Genomic DNA, 15762 nt, shown 5'->3' with positions numbered 1-15762 from the left:
GACAGACTGGTTTACTGTCTGATTGGAGCAATGGGCAATAAATTTCAAATTCAAATATATGACTTACTGAAGCCACGATTGGTACTTGGATACTTTTGAATAATTTCTTTTTCAAACCAGAAGTGAAAATAGTTCAAGTTCCAAAGAAAAATATTTTCTGTTTTTCCTTTCATTAATGAGACCACCAACCAGGTTGTTGTGTGTTGGTGGGTTTTGTCCCTATAAAAACATTGCTAAAATAGGTTGCATTCCTTAAATATGAAAAAGAACTACTGTGTACTGCAATCATGAAAATATCACATTAGTTTCTTTCAAGTTCAGGAATTCCTTTATTATTTTAACAGATGTGTACTTCCGAAAAGGGATACCAAAGTAATTGTTTAAGTCGTGCATATGAAAACTCAACATTAAATTTAAAGAAAAAGCAAGGGTATTGGTTACAACATAATTTTACAATGTTCTATCAATAATTGGCACAATATTTATAAGCTGTAATTCTCCTTTCAGAGTGTACAACCAGATGCTGCTTCGCCTACTCATGTAAGTTAAATTGGAGTTTTGCTCAAATTTGAAGAGGTTTCAATAAAAAGAAAAAAATGCATGTTTCTTATAAAATGCAGGAAATGACAAGTATTTATAATGTAATTTCAGTGTTTGTAGATTCTAAGATCTTATATATGTCATTTTTCCTAACCTAGTGAAAAAGGAAAAATTCATGGGAGCTGAGATTAATGATTTGCCCCCCTCCTTTTTCTTTAATAAATTTACATACCCTGAGTGTTCTGTTATAAAGTATTTAAAAACTTCATTGAATAACAATGCCATATCAAAAGAACAGGGTAGTGGTAACATGGAATTCACAGTGAAAAAGCATGCCATATACATATGTACCTAGAATTGATTCTACCATGTTTTTAAATTAACAAATAGTGTATTGACCCAAAACACAAAGCCGTCTATTTTTTTCAAATGAGGTATGCATCTTTACATTTAGATATATTAAAGCTTGATAATTTAACTGAAAATAGCAAATTTTGTGTCGTACATTTGTTACTTGAATAATGTTCTGTATCTTATTCGGAAATGCATTATTTTCTTTATTCCATGTTTACTTCCAAAATAGATTATTCTATCAAATAACTAAATTATTTGCAGATTTTGTTCAGTGTTAAATTAATGGTATTTTCAAGGTACCTTCCTTAACAATGCGAAGTAAAAGGTCATATTAAATATCTGATTAGTTATAAAACTAGGTTGGAAATATATATGTTTGAATACAGTAAGATAAAGATTATTGAAGAATTTTTTTTTCAACAATTAATCATGTTTTATCAGGGTAATTTTAGACTGCATGTATTCAGCCATTTATAATATATATTTTTCTGTGTTTTTTTTTCAGGGTTATAATCGATTGGTTGTATTCAGCCGTCCATTTTATTTTTGTTTATGCTGCGGCCTTATGTTAGCATTAGACTATGCATATAGCCATGTCAATCAAGACGCTGTACATGTTTATGGTCTGCCATTTGGAATGGCTTCATCACTTTTATTTGCCAGAGATCTTCTCAAAGGTATGGTATGCCCCTTCAGGAATAATGATGTTTGATTAGCTATCTTATACCACCCACTCAATGAGTGGGTGCTATAATGGAATCACCTCATCATTCATTCCGTTTGTCTTAAGTTCATTGCAATGATCTCAATTCCCAATTGATTGAATGTTGTCAAATTTGGTATGTGGTGATTTTGTTTGCTGTCCAATATCAGCAGCCTGTACATGTAGCAGATCAATACATGCAACTCACATTTTAAAGCAAGTTTTATAGTATTGTCTCAGTTGTAACTGTAGATAATAGGTATCGAAGTTATGTAGAATTTTTAATATAGTCATGTAAATTTACAAATTGGTAGGCAATTCGTATTTATGGTTTGACGACAAAACACCTTGGACATTTGCCTTCATGGACAATTCCACATTTTCATAAATATTATCTATTTTTTCAATTTCAGTGTTAGTATTATTTTTCCCAGTGATATTTACAGTAGGACTTCTGCCTCAAGTCAACACCTTTATTATGTATTTATTTGAACAGTTTGACATGCATCTGTTTGGGGGCAATGGTAAGTCCTATACCACTAAAGATAGAAAAATGTTTTATAGTTTACTTCTACATGTATATTGATAAAGAGACTTAACAATTTGAGCAATCTAGGCTTATTTGAATGATGATTTTTAGCTACTAACAATTGGTGTGCAACTTCAGTTAAAGAAAAACGAAATCAATTTTGTGATTGCACCGACCAAAGATAAGGAAATCAATTTTGTGATTACACAGACTTAAGATAAGGAAATCAATTTTGTGATTACACAGACTTAAGATAAGGAAATCAATTTTGTGATCACATCTACCAAAAATAAGGAAATTGATTTTGTGATTACAATGACCTAAAATAAGAAATAAATTTTGTGATTTTACCAACTTAGGATAAAACTTGAATGTACCTTTACCTCAAAGAACCACTCTGAGACATGACTGCAAATCTGGGTAATAAAAACCAAACAAGTCTTTTCAATTATTAAACTAAATTAATCACCTTTTTGTTATTCTTTGGTTCACAGTTGAAGGCCACAATGTGAAAAAAAAATTTTTTCTCTACACAGGAAGTGGTTGAAATAGTTCTTTCTTTTATTCATTTTAGCAACAGTCAGTGTAGTATCATCAGTATATTCCTTCATCAGAAGTATTGTATCTGCAGTTTTCCTCTACCCTTTCTGTTACCTGGCTTCTCAGGTAAGTCATAATGTCACCTGTTTTATTGAAAATTGGTTACTTTTGAATTTGGCCTATCCACAATGTGTTTGTGCTTTCCACCATGTGACCTAAGTTTGTCATGATTGATTTAAATAAAATTTGCTCTGATGGAAGATTAAGTGACACAGTAACCTCTGAAGTTAATAGTTTATAGTTCAAAGTTGTTATTGATACAGTGTAAATTGAAATCCTTTTTGGACTTTGGAAGTGAGTGGTTTAGACAGGTAATTGGGTTATTCAGGGTTTAGTGTAGACAGGTAATTGGGTTATACAGTGTCTAATTTAGACAGGTAATTGGGTTATTCAAGGTTTGGTTTAGACAGGTAATTGGGTTATACAGTGTCTAATTTAGACAGGTAATTGGGTTATTCAGGGTTTGGTTTAGACAGATAATTGGGTTATACAGTGTCTAATTTAGACAGGTAATTAGGTTATTCAAGGTTTGGTTTAGACAGGTAATTGGGTTATACAGTGCCTAATTTAGACAGGTAATTGGGTTATTCAAGGTTTGATTTAGACAGGTAATTGGGTTATTCAAGGTTTGGTTTAGACAGGTAATTTGGTTATTCAAGATTTGGTTTAGACAGGTAATTGGGTTATTCAAGGTTTGGTTTAGACAGGTAATTGGGATTTACAGTTTAGATGGGTTTCACTGTAGTTTAAATAGAAAGTAATTGATACTGAACAGTATGACTTGTATTTATTACTTATAGGTTGGAACATGTTCCCAGCCCAGTATGCCTGGGGGATGTGAACCTGAGTGTGCACAGAATGCAGTATTTTCTATTCTATGTGCAATGATAGTAGCTGTCTCCTACCATCTCAGTAGGTGTGCTAGCGATCCTAGTGTATTATGGTGAGTAACCTACCCCATAAGGGCCAGAGAAGATATGTATGTATAACCCACTCTAGCTTGCTATAATACAAACATTGTTTAAATAAGAACATTAACTATTATAAAAAGAGAATGGATATGGTGAATATATCAAAGAGACAATAACCACACTGGGAATAGAAATGTCGGCTCAAGGCCATTGTTTATTTGATAAAATATAGTTTGAGGTTGCCAAAATGAAATATATTTAATTACAATTTATAGAAATTGATTATACTTTCCCTATGATTCTTGATATTGGCCGACTTACAATACATAAATCAATATTTATAATAGCACATTCTTCGTAAAGATGTAATATTCTTACATTTGGAGGACTGGATCCATATTGGTTTCCTTTACTTGACAAAGGACTATCCAGTAAATTACACAATATTTTGGCACAATTAACATTAGTATCTGAGTATTAAGTGTAGAATCAAAATACATGGAGTTCAACGAAGGGGTTGCTTAGATTATCTAAGCAAACCCTTCATTGAACTCCATGTTTGATTCTAGTTTTTATAGTCTATGTGTTTTTAATATGACATTAAGAATGGAACAATCATCTATGAACACAAGTCAAAATGATCATTATTGGTACTTGTAGGATGTTAATCAAAGATTTGATATGTATAAGGAGAGATAAAAATGAGAAGGAGGAGGAAGATTTAGAAGATCCACTTCCTGAAAAACTCAAACATTATGTTGTAAGTATTACAGTATTGACATTTGTGGAAAAGCTGAAGTTTTGTGAGTGTACCAACAGTGACATTAATATATAAGCTCATAGTTTTGTGAATGTAACAGCAGTGACATTCACTGAAAAGCTGAAATATTGTTTTGTGAATTTAACAGCAGTGACATTCAATTGTTAGCTCAAAGATTTGTAAGTGTAATATCAGTGACTTTCGCTGAAAGGTTCCATCATAGTTTTGCCTGTTTGTAACAGCAGTGACATTCACTGAAGTTTTGTTACTGTAACTGCAGTGACAATCACTTATGTGCTCATAGTTTTTTTAAAGTAACAACAGTGACTTTCACTGTAAGGTTCAAGCATAGTTTAGCATGTGTGTAACATCATTGACATTCAACAAAGTTTTGTGAGTGTTACAGAGTGACATTTGTTGAAAAGCTCAAAAATTGTGTTGTAGGTGTTACAGCAGTTACATTCCCTAAAAAACTCAAGTTTTGTCAGTGCTGCTCTATTGTCATTTACAATTAAAATGTTTTAGTCTGTTATGCTATTAAAATGTATCTTGTGGGAGTAAATATGTAAACTTTCCTGATTGTTGATGACTTCATAAAGTTGTTTTCATTGAATTTCCTTATCTTGCATTCTTCATTATAATCATTACATCAACAACAATATGAATACTAAAGGGTATTTTTAATGGAGAATTGTACTCCTTACTATTGCATTGATATCATTCATTATCTCTTGGTTAAAATAAAGGCAGGGATGTCAATATAAGCTGTCAACAGACAAACGAGGATTGGTACTTGCTCATATTTTAAAAAAATGGGTGAACTCTTGCAAAATTTAAATCAGTTTACCTGCTCCTTTTTCATTTTCCTGCTACTTAAAATACTACTGACATCCCTGTAATGACATTATTAAATTTTTCTGTGGAAGAAGTCAGCATATCCAGCCATCTTAGTTTTTTGCTATGCCATTTAATTACGTGTTTGTCATTTTGATTGATCTTTTTTTAACAGAGTCAAAGATTACAGTCAGATTTGTTGATCAGTTTTGTTATTCTAGTCATTATATTTGCTGTTCATCTTAGTACCGCATTTAGTAGTCTCCAGGTAAGTCAAACAACTGCACAAAAAATCTCTAATTTTGATTTTCGTCAAGTTCTTGTTTTTTTCTTCAAACCTTCAATTTCAAGCCATCTGATTGGTTGAAATTTAAATTGATATTAGGAAATCATCAAATTGATTTTATTTATTAAACAGGACTATGGAGTTCCAGTCTGGGATTTACTGATCTGTTGGGCTGTGATTATAATTTTTGTAGGAAGCCTAATTTCGTAAATAGAAAATGATATGTTAGAACATCTCCCTTGATTAAAATATATATATTGAATATTTACTTACTTAAATAAAATACAAAAGTAAATAAAACTAGATCACACACACACTAAAGTATTTTCAGATGACCTAGTCTTTTTTGTTTTACTTTTTAAAGAAAAAATTCTTATCCAAACCTTATCTTCAACAATAAATTGATTTGCAAGTGAACAAGCTTTTATCAGAAAATTTCATGGAGATGCACTATAGTTAAATACTTTTCTTCGCGCTGTGTAGTTTTTGATACCCTGGCTTGGACAGAGGTAAACTGATGACTTTCATTCAAAATTGTCAAATTTCCTTTCATCTGTGGCAACATCCCTTCAGCACCTGTGTATGGAATGTTCATGTCACAACTCATACGTTATGCCAGAGCTTGCCAAGACTACGCAGACTTTTTGTATCACGCTAGAATTCTAACAAATAGGCTTCTGGAGCAGGGTTATGTTGCTACAAGATTGAAGTCATCAGTACAGAAGTTTTATGGGCGTCATCATGAACTTGTGGATCGTTATGGTGTATCCATCTGCACCATGAAAACTGATTTGTTCAACGTGTCATAGTTTTCCTTTCCTTTTTCGTCTACCCTGGACTTGACTTATTATGAGCAACTCAGCAGTTGTTTCTAGAAAAGTAGAGGACGCTTACCCTACCGGTGCACCTGGTCCATGCTCCGAGTTTTTAGTGGATTCCGAGTTTCTCATTTCCTTTTGTTACTTTGCATGTATGATTTTAGTTGCTCTATGTTCTTTGTTGTGTATGTCTGTTTTCCATGTCTGGTCTTTGTCGCTGGATTACATTCTCTTGATTACTGCTATAACCTTGGTGCCCTTGATTACTATGCCATACCCTTGTTCATTCGTCTGTCCATCCTTATATCTGTAACTTTGTTGTTGTGAACTATTTGTCACATCCACTTGAATTTTTTGACAAAAGCTTTGAACAAGTGAGCCTTAAGATGGGGTTTGATTTCAGCCCCGGGAATAACAACATCTAGTTAGTTGATTTGGTTTATATTTTAACTATATACCAGGGATATCACTAATGGGCATTGGCTCAGAGATTTTTTGTTAGTCACTGATGTGATAAACTATATGGCTGAAGGACTAATATACTTGTTAGGTCAAGTAAACATAAATGGTAGATTCTCATTCAACCTTCATAAAAAATATGGGGCGGGTGGCAGGATTTTTTTTATTTCTTACCAGAAATTTGCTAGCTGATTTTAGATATTTGAAGCATAGAAATGTCCTAAATCCATAGCCACATCAGTTTCAGAGCAGAAACATTGTTTCAGTGACTAAGAAATGAAGGATTTGTATTTTATGGTATCTCAATACTAGAAACTCCCAAAAAATTCCTGCATATGAAATTCTTGTCCCAAAATTTGTCAAATTTTATAGGTGTGAGGGGATGAGAATCTACTTATTTATTTTTTTTGGCCTTTTAATGATATCTTTATTTTTCAGCTCTAGTCACTGATGTGGAATATTATACGGGTGGAGGACTAATATACTCCATATAAGGATATCTTTATTTTTCAGCTCTAGACACTGATAAGGAATATTACACGGGCGGAGGACTAATATACTCCCTATAATAATTTCTATATTTTTCAGCCTGTATTCAGTGATGTGATATACTAATGGCTGGGGACTGATACACTCCATGTTATCATATCTGTATTTTTCAGCCTGTATTCAGTGATGTGATATACTAATGGCTAGGATTCTGATATACTCCATTTAATGATATCTATATTTTTCAGCCGGTAGTCAGTGATGTGCTATACTAATGGCTGGGGGACTGATACACTCCATGTTATCATATCTTTATTTTTCAGCCGGTAGTCAGTGATGTGATATACCATATAGGTGGGGGACTGATATACTGTATATAACCATATCTGTATTTTTCAGCCGGTAGTCAGTGATGTGATATACCATATAGGAGGGGGACTGATACACTCCATATAACCATATCTGTATTTTTCAGCCGGTTGTCAGTGATGTGATATACTATATGGCTGGAGGTCTTGGTTTTATTATTCATTATATCATTCCACAACTACGTAAAGAAATGCCATGGCTATGTTGTTCTCACCCAATGTTAATCAGTAAAGAGAGAAACTTCTTTGAAGTTACAGGTATTTTAATACATGTAGTTTAAGCAAATTATTTTTTTTTTGTGCTGATAGAAATAGCTTGCTGCTGTAGATGCAATTATGAGTTTTTAGATGATCTTATGGACATTATGTGTCATTATTCCTTCATTATTTTGATCCAAGTTTTCAAGAAAGGCAAAGAGATAAATCAAGGGAAACATCTGTTGACCTTATTGTTCTAACATATGAGCAGTCTTTGTCGGTATTTTTTAATAAACATTCTAACAGTCAGTCAGTATTTCTGCAAGGTAAATGTAAACTATCCAATAAACATTCCAACAGTGTTCAACTGATTTTTTACAGGGAATTGATGGAGGTGTTTACTTATACAAATTCTCTTAATTTTGTGAGAATTTTGACTGCAAATTATGCTCTACGAATTGTGAATATCTTCGTAGTACCTTTGTTAAAATTTAAAAAAAATTCAGGATTTTACGGATCATTTCCATAGAATACAGTGAAAAATACATATTTTCTTCAAGCAGTGTAAACAAATCTGTTATTCTTACAGAAGTACTTACAGAGTCTGCTCAGTAATTAGCATGAAAGGGCCTATTTGGTCAAAATTTCAATTTCAAAAGTTGAAATTACGGAAAATGTCATAAATTAACTTGAAATATTAAAAGTAAATTATCTTGTACATAATTCATTGGCCCTTTAAAGGACTTATCTTCAATTTATGCCTTGAATACGGTAAAGTAAATTCTGATTATCAGGGAAACTATCAAGCTTCTGAAAAAGAAGCTGAATGTCTTTGACCTGATGTAACTTTTCCTTTACTTACAGATTTACCTAAGATAATGTGGTTTGAGAAGATGTATGTGTGGATGAGATTTTTTGAGAGAAACGTGATGTACCCAGTTGTCTTTCTATGTGCCTTAACTAGTTCTACACCCAACATACTGTGTAAATTTGGTCTTTAGTAAGTATTGAAGGATTCTTTTTGATCTATATTTATTCCTTCTTCTGGATTAATATGGACCAGTTGTCCTTTCCACAAAGAAGTGTAAAATCAGTCATAAGTTACAACGTCACAATACTTTGGGCTGATTTTACAATTAGATTTTTTGTGAAAAGGCTGAAGGTTTCAACCTCATATTCTTTTGGTTAAATTGTCAAGCAGAAATCATTGTTTGTTTTCATGTCATGTCATGTATTAAAACAAACTCAACAGACCAAACATAACTCTCAAAATATTCTTATTGTGCAAAATTCAAAATATAACCCCCTTAAGTCATTTTGCAATCTTAAATAATGGTAAAAGTTCTTATATCATTTGTTTTTGATGGTTGTAACAATTAAATATGAGATATCTGTTTTATACAGTGAAACCTGTCTAGACAGAATTTAGTTTGGTTTAGACAAGTGTTCAGTCAATTAACATTCAATATGTGTAAACTGATATAAAAGGTCTTTAAAAGGTGTCTGGTATAGTCAGGTTTCGGATTATTAATGGTTAAGTTAAGACAGGTATTCTAATTAACCAGGATTCAGTCTAGACAGGTTTTGGATTATTCAGGGTTTGGTTATGATAGGTTTTCAGATTATTCAGTGTTTGGTTTAGATGGGTTTTCAGATTATTCAGTGTTTGGTTTAGACAGGTTTTCAGATTATTCAGTGTTTGGTATAGACAGGTTTTCAGATTATTCTGGGTGCTGTTTAGACCGGTTTTTAGATTATTCAGTGTTTGGTTTAGACAGGTTTTCAGATTATTCAGGTTTGGTTTAGACAGGTTTCACTGTAACTTCAAACTGTTTTCTGATCCTACTCTCTGCTTGAAATGTGAAATATTTAATAATGCAATTTTTTATGTTTCAGTGTTGGGCCATTTATAATTGTGATGTGTTCTATGAAGTTGTTGAGATTTGCCTTCTCACAGACATCTAAACAGTACCTAATCATGACCTTTACTGTGTTCTTCTTTAAGTACGACTATAGGCAGGCCTCGGAGACATTCCTCATTGATTATTTTTTTATATCTATTATTTTTGTAAAGGTAGGTTGACACATAACATATATGTATTATGCATAGTTTGCAGTCTAATCAAAAATTAAAGAAATATTCTGAGTTGTTTGCATACAATATAGGGATATTGCATGAATACTGGGGAATATTATAACTCAGAATGTATATTGCACTTGTAAACTTGTGCAATTTAAAATTTTACTGGGGGTGATATTCCTCAGCATTCATGCAATAACCCTATATTATTTGGCAATACAATTTAGTCCTGTTTAAAATACATTTTTGGCACAGATAATGTTACAAATTTTAACTATATTTGCACTAATGCAATATGGAAACTTATTGCATGCTGACGTTGCATTGCTTTCCATGGGGGAAATTATATTGCTTTACAATAAATGTGGTTTCATATACAATTCCCATATTAGTATTGTATGATTTGTACATGTCAGAGAAGACTAATCCTAAATGAAAACCAAGAGAAATGTCATATCTCTCAAATGTACTGGTATGTTATTTTGACCAACCAAGTTTCAGTCACCATATTAATAAATAAATTTGTACCCCTGTTCAAGGCCTATTCATTACAGACCTGATTTTCCTTCGCTTTAAAGTGGAATTTAGCTTTTTAAAAATTGGATTTTACCATTATGTTTCTTTTTATACCAGATCTTTACTGATTTCCACATTTTTGGTTGGCTTCATAAAATCATATCTTATAAATGTTATATATTGTAATATAAGTAGAATTGGATCTTTTTAAAAATAATTTTACAACTAAATCATGATGTTAACTTCATTTTTATAGATGTTTTTAATTGCAATTTTTCTTACTGTTTCAGTTCTGTGATTTATTACTGAAGATGAAGTTTATATTGACCTATATAGCTCCATGGCAGATCACATGGGGGTCTGCCTTCCATGCATTTGCTCAACCATTTAGTGTTCCACGTATCCTTTATCTGTTCAAGGTTTATATGAGCTCAAAGAACAGAAACCATATATTGTCATATTGTAAATCAACTCATTTTTGCAATTTAGGATGTTTGTCCCATTTCATGGGTATTTAATTTCATGTCTTACCCTCTCTTAAATGTGTACTCTATTAATTTAAGAGATTTCCATGCTTGCTTAAGTACCAACTGCCTATAGTAGAGATGTTTTATGATGTAGAAAAAACTAATGAAAAGCAAGCCTTTTTCAGTCTACATAGCTATATTTTCATGTAATTGTAGCCCTTTTTGTATTCAGATCTGTATTTTTGAGTAGACAATACATTTATCTACCACAATAATCAACCATATCATACCTATATAAAAATCAGGCCAGCATTTGATTGATACTTGAGATCCTATTGACAAGAGGTTTATCATTTGTCTTTGTGTACTTTTTAATACCTTTTTGTTTTGGGATTGAATTTTCATCTGCTTTCCCTTTGGTATTGATGACTGTCTTTTATCCATATATTTTCACTCATTTGAAAACTCCACTACATCACATGTTTGATTTCCTTTTGTATGAAGTTCTCAGGGCAAATACAGGAAATGTAGAACAGGAGGGTCCACTGACAGACCAAAGAGGGGTGTGCACCATCACACTTTCATTTCAACTTATTTATTCTCAAAATGGAAGGATATGCACTAGGCCTAGACTCACCCTTGGTTCTAGTATTATACAAAACTGATATAAGCTCATATTCCTTGACTTATATGTAGATTCTGCCATGTTGTTTTTACAAGCAGGTGTATCTGCTTTCTTCTCTACGCCATTAAATCCATTCCTTGGTAGTGCTATATTTATCACTTCTTATGCTCGTCCAGTCAAATTCTGGGAAAAAGACTACAAGTAAGTTGACATTGTTACTTGTTAATGGTTGAAAAATAGCAAGCCTTCATTATATATATATTCATGTATATATTTTGTTTATTTTTGTGCTTTTCAATTAAAGCATCTTGTGCTGAAAGCAATCTACAGTTCAAGTTTACATTAATGAGTAGGTAGTATATTTTTTTAATTATATGAAATAATTTTTGCTTATGGTTAAATCCACATATCATTTTTTCTATAGCACAAAAAGAGTGGACCATTCAAATACACGACTGTCATCACAACTGGAAAGAAATCCAGGTAAAATTTATTTCTATTAGCATCTTAACAAGTATAAATCTATCAATTTCGTAGACAAGAAAATATCAGATTATCTTTTAATACAAGCTAATGCAGAACAACACCAAATTTAAGCATAAAAATAGTTACATATACTGTAGAAGTACTTTAATTCGTGAATTGGGGAAGAAACACAAGTTTATAGATTCTTTTAATTCGTGGTTTTGAGGTTTTTTAGTATACACATCAATGGAAATCTCCTTTTTGTTGGTAACCAAATTTTGTGGTTTGGCCTACCCACAGAAACCATGAAAATCGGTATCCCACAAACAATAGTACCTATACTGTATACTTAAAAATTCAATGCCTCACTTAACAACATTTGTTAGTGTTGATAACTATCACTAATCGTGTATCTAATTGTGCAAGTAATACATGCAATTTTAATTGTTATTGACAAAATACATGTAAACATTTTTTAAATCATCTTTCAGGTGCTGATGATAACAACTTAAATTCAATATTTTATGAACATTTAACAAGATCACTACAGCACAGTTTTTGTGGGGATTTAATGATGGGGAGATGGGGGAATGTTGAACAGGGGGACTGTTTTATTATGGCATCTGACTACCTCAACGCACTTGTACATGTAATAGAATTGGGCAATGGACTTGTAACATTCCAATTAAGAGGATTAGAGTTCAGGGGTGAGTAACTGTACATGATTCTGTTGGTGTATTACTTCAAGATGAAATTTATATGATTTCAGTCAAAGAAATAGTGTTTAAAGTATATTTAAATGAATCATTACAGCTAGTGAGTTGTATGCAATGAAATTTTCTTTTAGAGATGACAGTTTTAATTGATTTTCTGTGGTGAGCAGCAAATAATTCTCTACAGATTATGAATGTTTTCATAGTACCTATGTTGAAATCACATTAAGATCAATATTCATGGTTCATTTTCATAAAGTAGGGCAAAACAAATATGGATTGTCATCAAGTAGTATAAACTTATCTATTGAAGTGGTTGTGTAAATGTACATACATATATCGAAGAATCTTTTTTTTTTGAATTACTAATTGTAGTTCATGAAGGAACTGATTTACAAGTTAGGACTGCACGAGAAGGGAAAGCTAATATTTTTTAAAATACTATTTTACCTAATTTATTTTATGTTTTAAACCAAAACTTGCTTAAACTGATATTGTTTCAGGAACATATTGTCAACAGAGAGAAGTAGAGGCTATCACTGAAGGTGTTGAAGATAATGAAGGTATACTAGTAGACAGCCTTAAGTATGTAATATTTTCGATCATATCTAATACATTGTAGTAAAACCCACAGACTTTTATCATTGAAGTACTAGTCTAGAGCTGATGTTAAAATCTCGGTTGATTAGGATAAAGCAAAGTCCAATGCCTTCACTAGATAGACATGGAGAAGTGACAAGCCCATCCTGTAAGAACTACACCCTTCTGCCCCTATGAGTGCTCTTATGTCATTCTTTATAATTTCAAAATACCTTGATGAATTTTTTATTAATACAGTCACCAAAGACATCTATAAATGAAATAAACATCACTATACAAGTTACTCCTTCAAGTGCCATTTATACTATAAAAGTATTAATTTTCGTGGTGTACTATTTTTTTGCTATTTTCATGGTGGACAGAAAACCAGAAAAGTAGTACCTGCAAAATTGAGTTTTAACACTACAGAACACTTGTCATTATTTGAAACCCCAAAAATTGATGCCTTGACAGAATCAGTGAAAATTAGTAATCGGGAAAATTAATACATTTACAGTACATGTACTAAGTGTATTAAAACAATTTGACAAATCTTGGGGTCTGTGGTATGTCTAACAAATCACACAGACATGATTTTCTTCTGTTTTTTTTTCAGTCCAGCTTTTACTATTTCCTTTCTATTTTTCTATATGTTTACTTCAGATTTCATAAATTTGTTCTCTTTTTTTGTTCTGCTTTGTAAAATTATGTCTGATCACATGCTTAAGTATATCCTCCTGGGCCCATTTGTGTTCAGATCTTAGCCAGAACATTATATGTCAATATTGTTTATTGCTTGTTTTAACTAAAACAGCAATGAACAAAGTAATATTATAGATGTAAAAACAATTCATGATTTAATTTCAAACTTTAAAAAAAAATGATTCATGTTAGTAATTAGTTTGATGATGTGCAATTTAAAAGCAGATTTTAACTGGTTTAAAAAATATCATAAAATCCTTCATAGCAATAAAAAAGCGAAATATCATACAATCATGCAACAAGAAGTTATTTCATGTGCATTACAAGGAATGAAGCCTTAGTGTTGATGGGTTTTGTATATTTATTATTTATATTTCCAGGGTTTTGTTGTTGTGAACCAGGGCATCTACCTCATTTTCTGTCACTCAATGCAGCATTTAACCAGAGAGGGTTGGCATGGGAGGTTGTGGTTACTAAATATGTACTGGATGGGTATAGCATATCTGATAACAATGCAGCATCTATGGTCCAGAGTTATGAAACTAGAAAAATCCTCATATCATTTTATATCAGGGTAAGTGGGTTAGCTTTGGTATTTTTTTAGATTATATAATTTTTTTGTTATTAAACCCTTACATAAGAATCCTGCATTCTGATTGGTTGATAGCAAGTGTATTTTAATTATATATTTATGATTTCAGTCATTTTTACAGTTGCCAAGGCATACTCACAAAAAATATGCTATTCCCCTTTTAGTCATGGTATTTGCCAATAGGTATATGCATTTTTTACCCTCATGAGCCCCATTCTGCCAAATTCCATTAACAAGTTATTTTGTCTTATGGCTCAAAGTAACATGAAATGATTAATCAGTTTTAAAAAACGGATGTCATACTGTAAAAAACAGCTCTGCAATGGGCGGGTGTGTAGCAGAACTAGAAAGATATAGGAAAGTTAATGAAGAAGACGGTGATTGTATAAAACAATCAGTCACTTTTTGAATTGATATTCAGTGTTATTAAACATATATATCATAGCAGGGAGGGGTATTTACAAAAAAAATTTTTTCTTGAGAATCAAATTTCCCTTGACTGGTATTTTTCACAAATACCTCTCCGTGTCATGATATACCTTCTGTTCAATAGTCTTAGGGAAGGAATCTTTTCTTTTGTCAAATTCTGAACAGGAAGAAGAATTTGGACATTGAAAAGATGAATATTTGCAAGCATATATGAATTGAATGAAAAAAAAAAAGATAGCATTATAATTGATACTCTCAAGACATTTTCACATTTACTATGAAAGAATGATTTTTCTTGACACACCATTATTTGTGGATTGTAGGGTTGTGTTCTAATTGGACCATGGAAATTGAAAACCCCTAAAGGTTGAACTTCCATTGAAAACTTTGATGCTCTAAAAAAATTAACTGCTTCTAAAACTAAAATACAAAATTATGACAAAACATGAACATTAATACCTACAAATACCGGGGTAATAGTATCTGTGCAGTGCTTTCCTTAAGCCACTAGCCCGAAGTCCGGCCTAGTAAAAACTGAATCAGGTTAGTGAAATGATGTGTACATTTCTGGTTTTGGGCTAGTTGAATTCTTTACAGTCCTCTGTTATTTGGGCTTGTCTTTGAGAATTTTGAAGGAAAGGAATGATCTGTGTAATTATTGTAACTTACTTTATTTCACAATAACTCACATACTGCATTTTTTTTAAACAACATTGTTGTGTGGAATTTTCTCAAAATGACTAAA

The 15762-nt window shown here is 31.9% G+C and overlaps 1 protein-coding gene across 3 annotated transcripts in view; it reads left to right on the top strand.

Annotated features, from left to right (window-relative positions):
• LOC148625416 (pecanex-like protein 1) overlaps positions 1-15762 on the top strand; it is a 44605-nt gene that overhangs the window by 14671 nt on the left and 14172 nt on the right. For all 3 annotated transcript variants that reach the window (XM_088568932.1, XM_088568931.1, XM_088568933.1), the window contains 16 exons: positions 508-540; positions 1400-1571; positions 2011-2121; positions 2701-2792; positions 3527-3669; positions 4298-4397; positions 5407-5499; positions 7759-7909; positions 8714-8849; positions 9746-9923; positions 10736-10844; positions 11609-11738; positions 11962-12020; positions 12494-12709; positions 13219-13278; positions 14377-14570. In XM_088568932.1, the coding sequence (XP_088425058.1) occupies positions 508-540; positions 1400-1571; positions 2011-2121; positions 2701-2792; positions 3527-3669; positions 4298-4397; positions 5407-5499; positions 7759-7909; positions 8714-8849; positions 9746-9923; positions 10736-10844; positions 11609-11738; positions 11962-12020; positions 12494-12709; positions 13219-13278; positions 14377-14570 (1977 nt within the window). The remainder of the gene's footprint in view (positions 1-507; positions 541-1399; positions 1572-2010; positions 2122-2700; positions 2793-3526; positions 3670-4297; positions 4398-5406; positions 5500-7758; positions 7910-8713; positions 8850-9745; positions 9924-10735; positions 10845-11608; positions 11739-11961; positions 12021-12493; positions 12710-13218; positions 13279-14376; positions 14571-15762) is intronic.

This window comes from Perna viridis, chromosome 2 (genome assembly GCF_037379345.1).
Source record: "Perna viridis isolate PV_CMFRI_1.1 ecotype Kerala chromosome 2, ASM3737934v1, whole genome shotgun sequence".
Lineage (NCBI taxonomy): Eukaryota > Metazoa > Mollusca > Bivalvia > Mytilida > Mytilidae > Perna > Perna viridis.
This window is presented reverse-complemented; position numbering and strand designations above follow the sequence as displayed.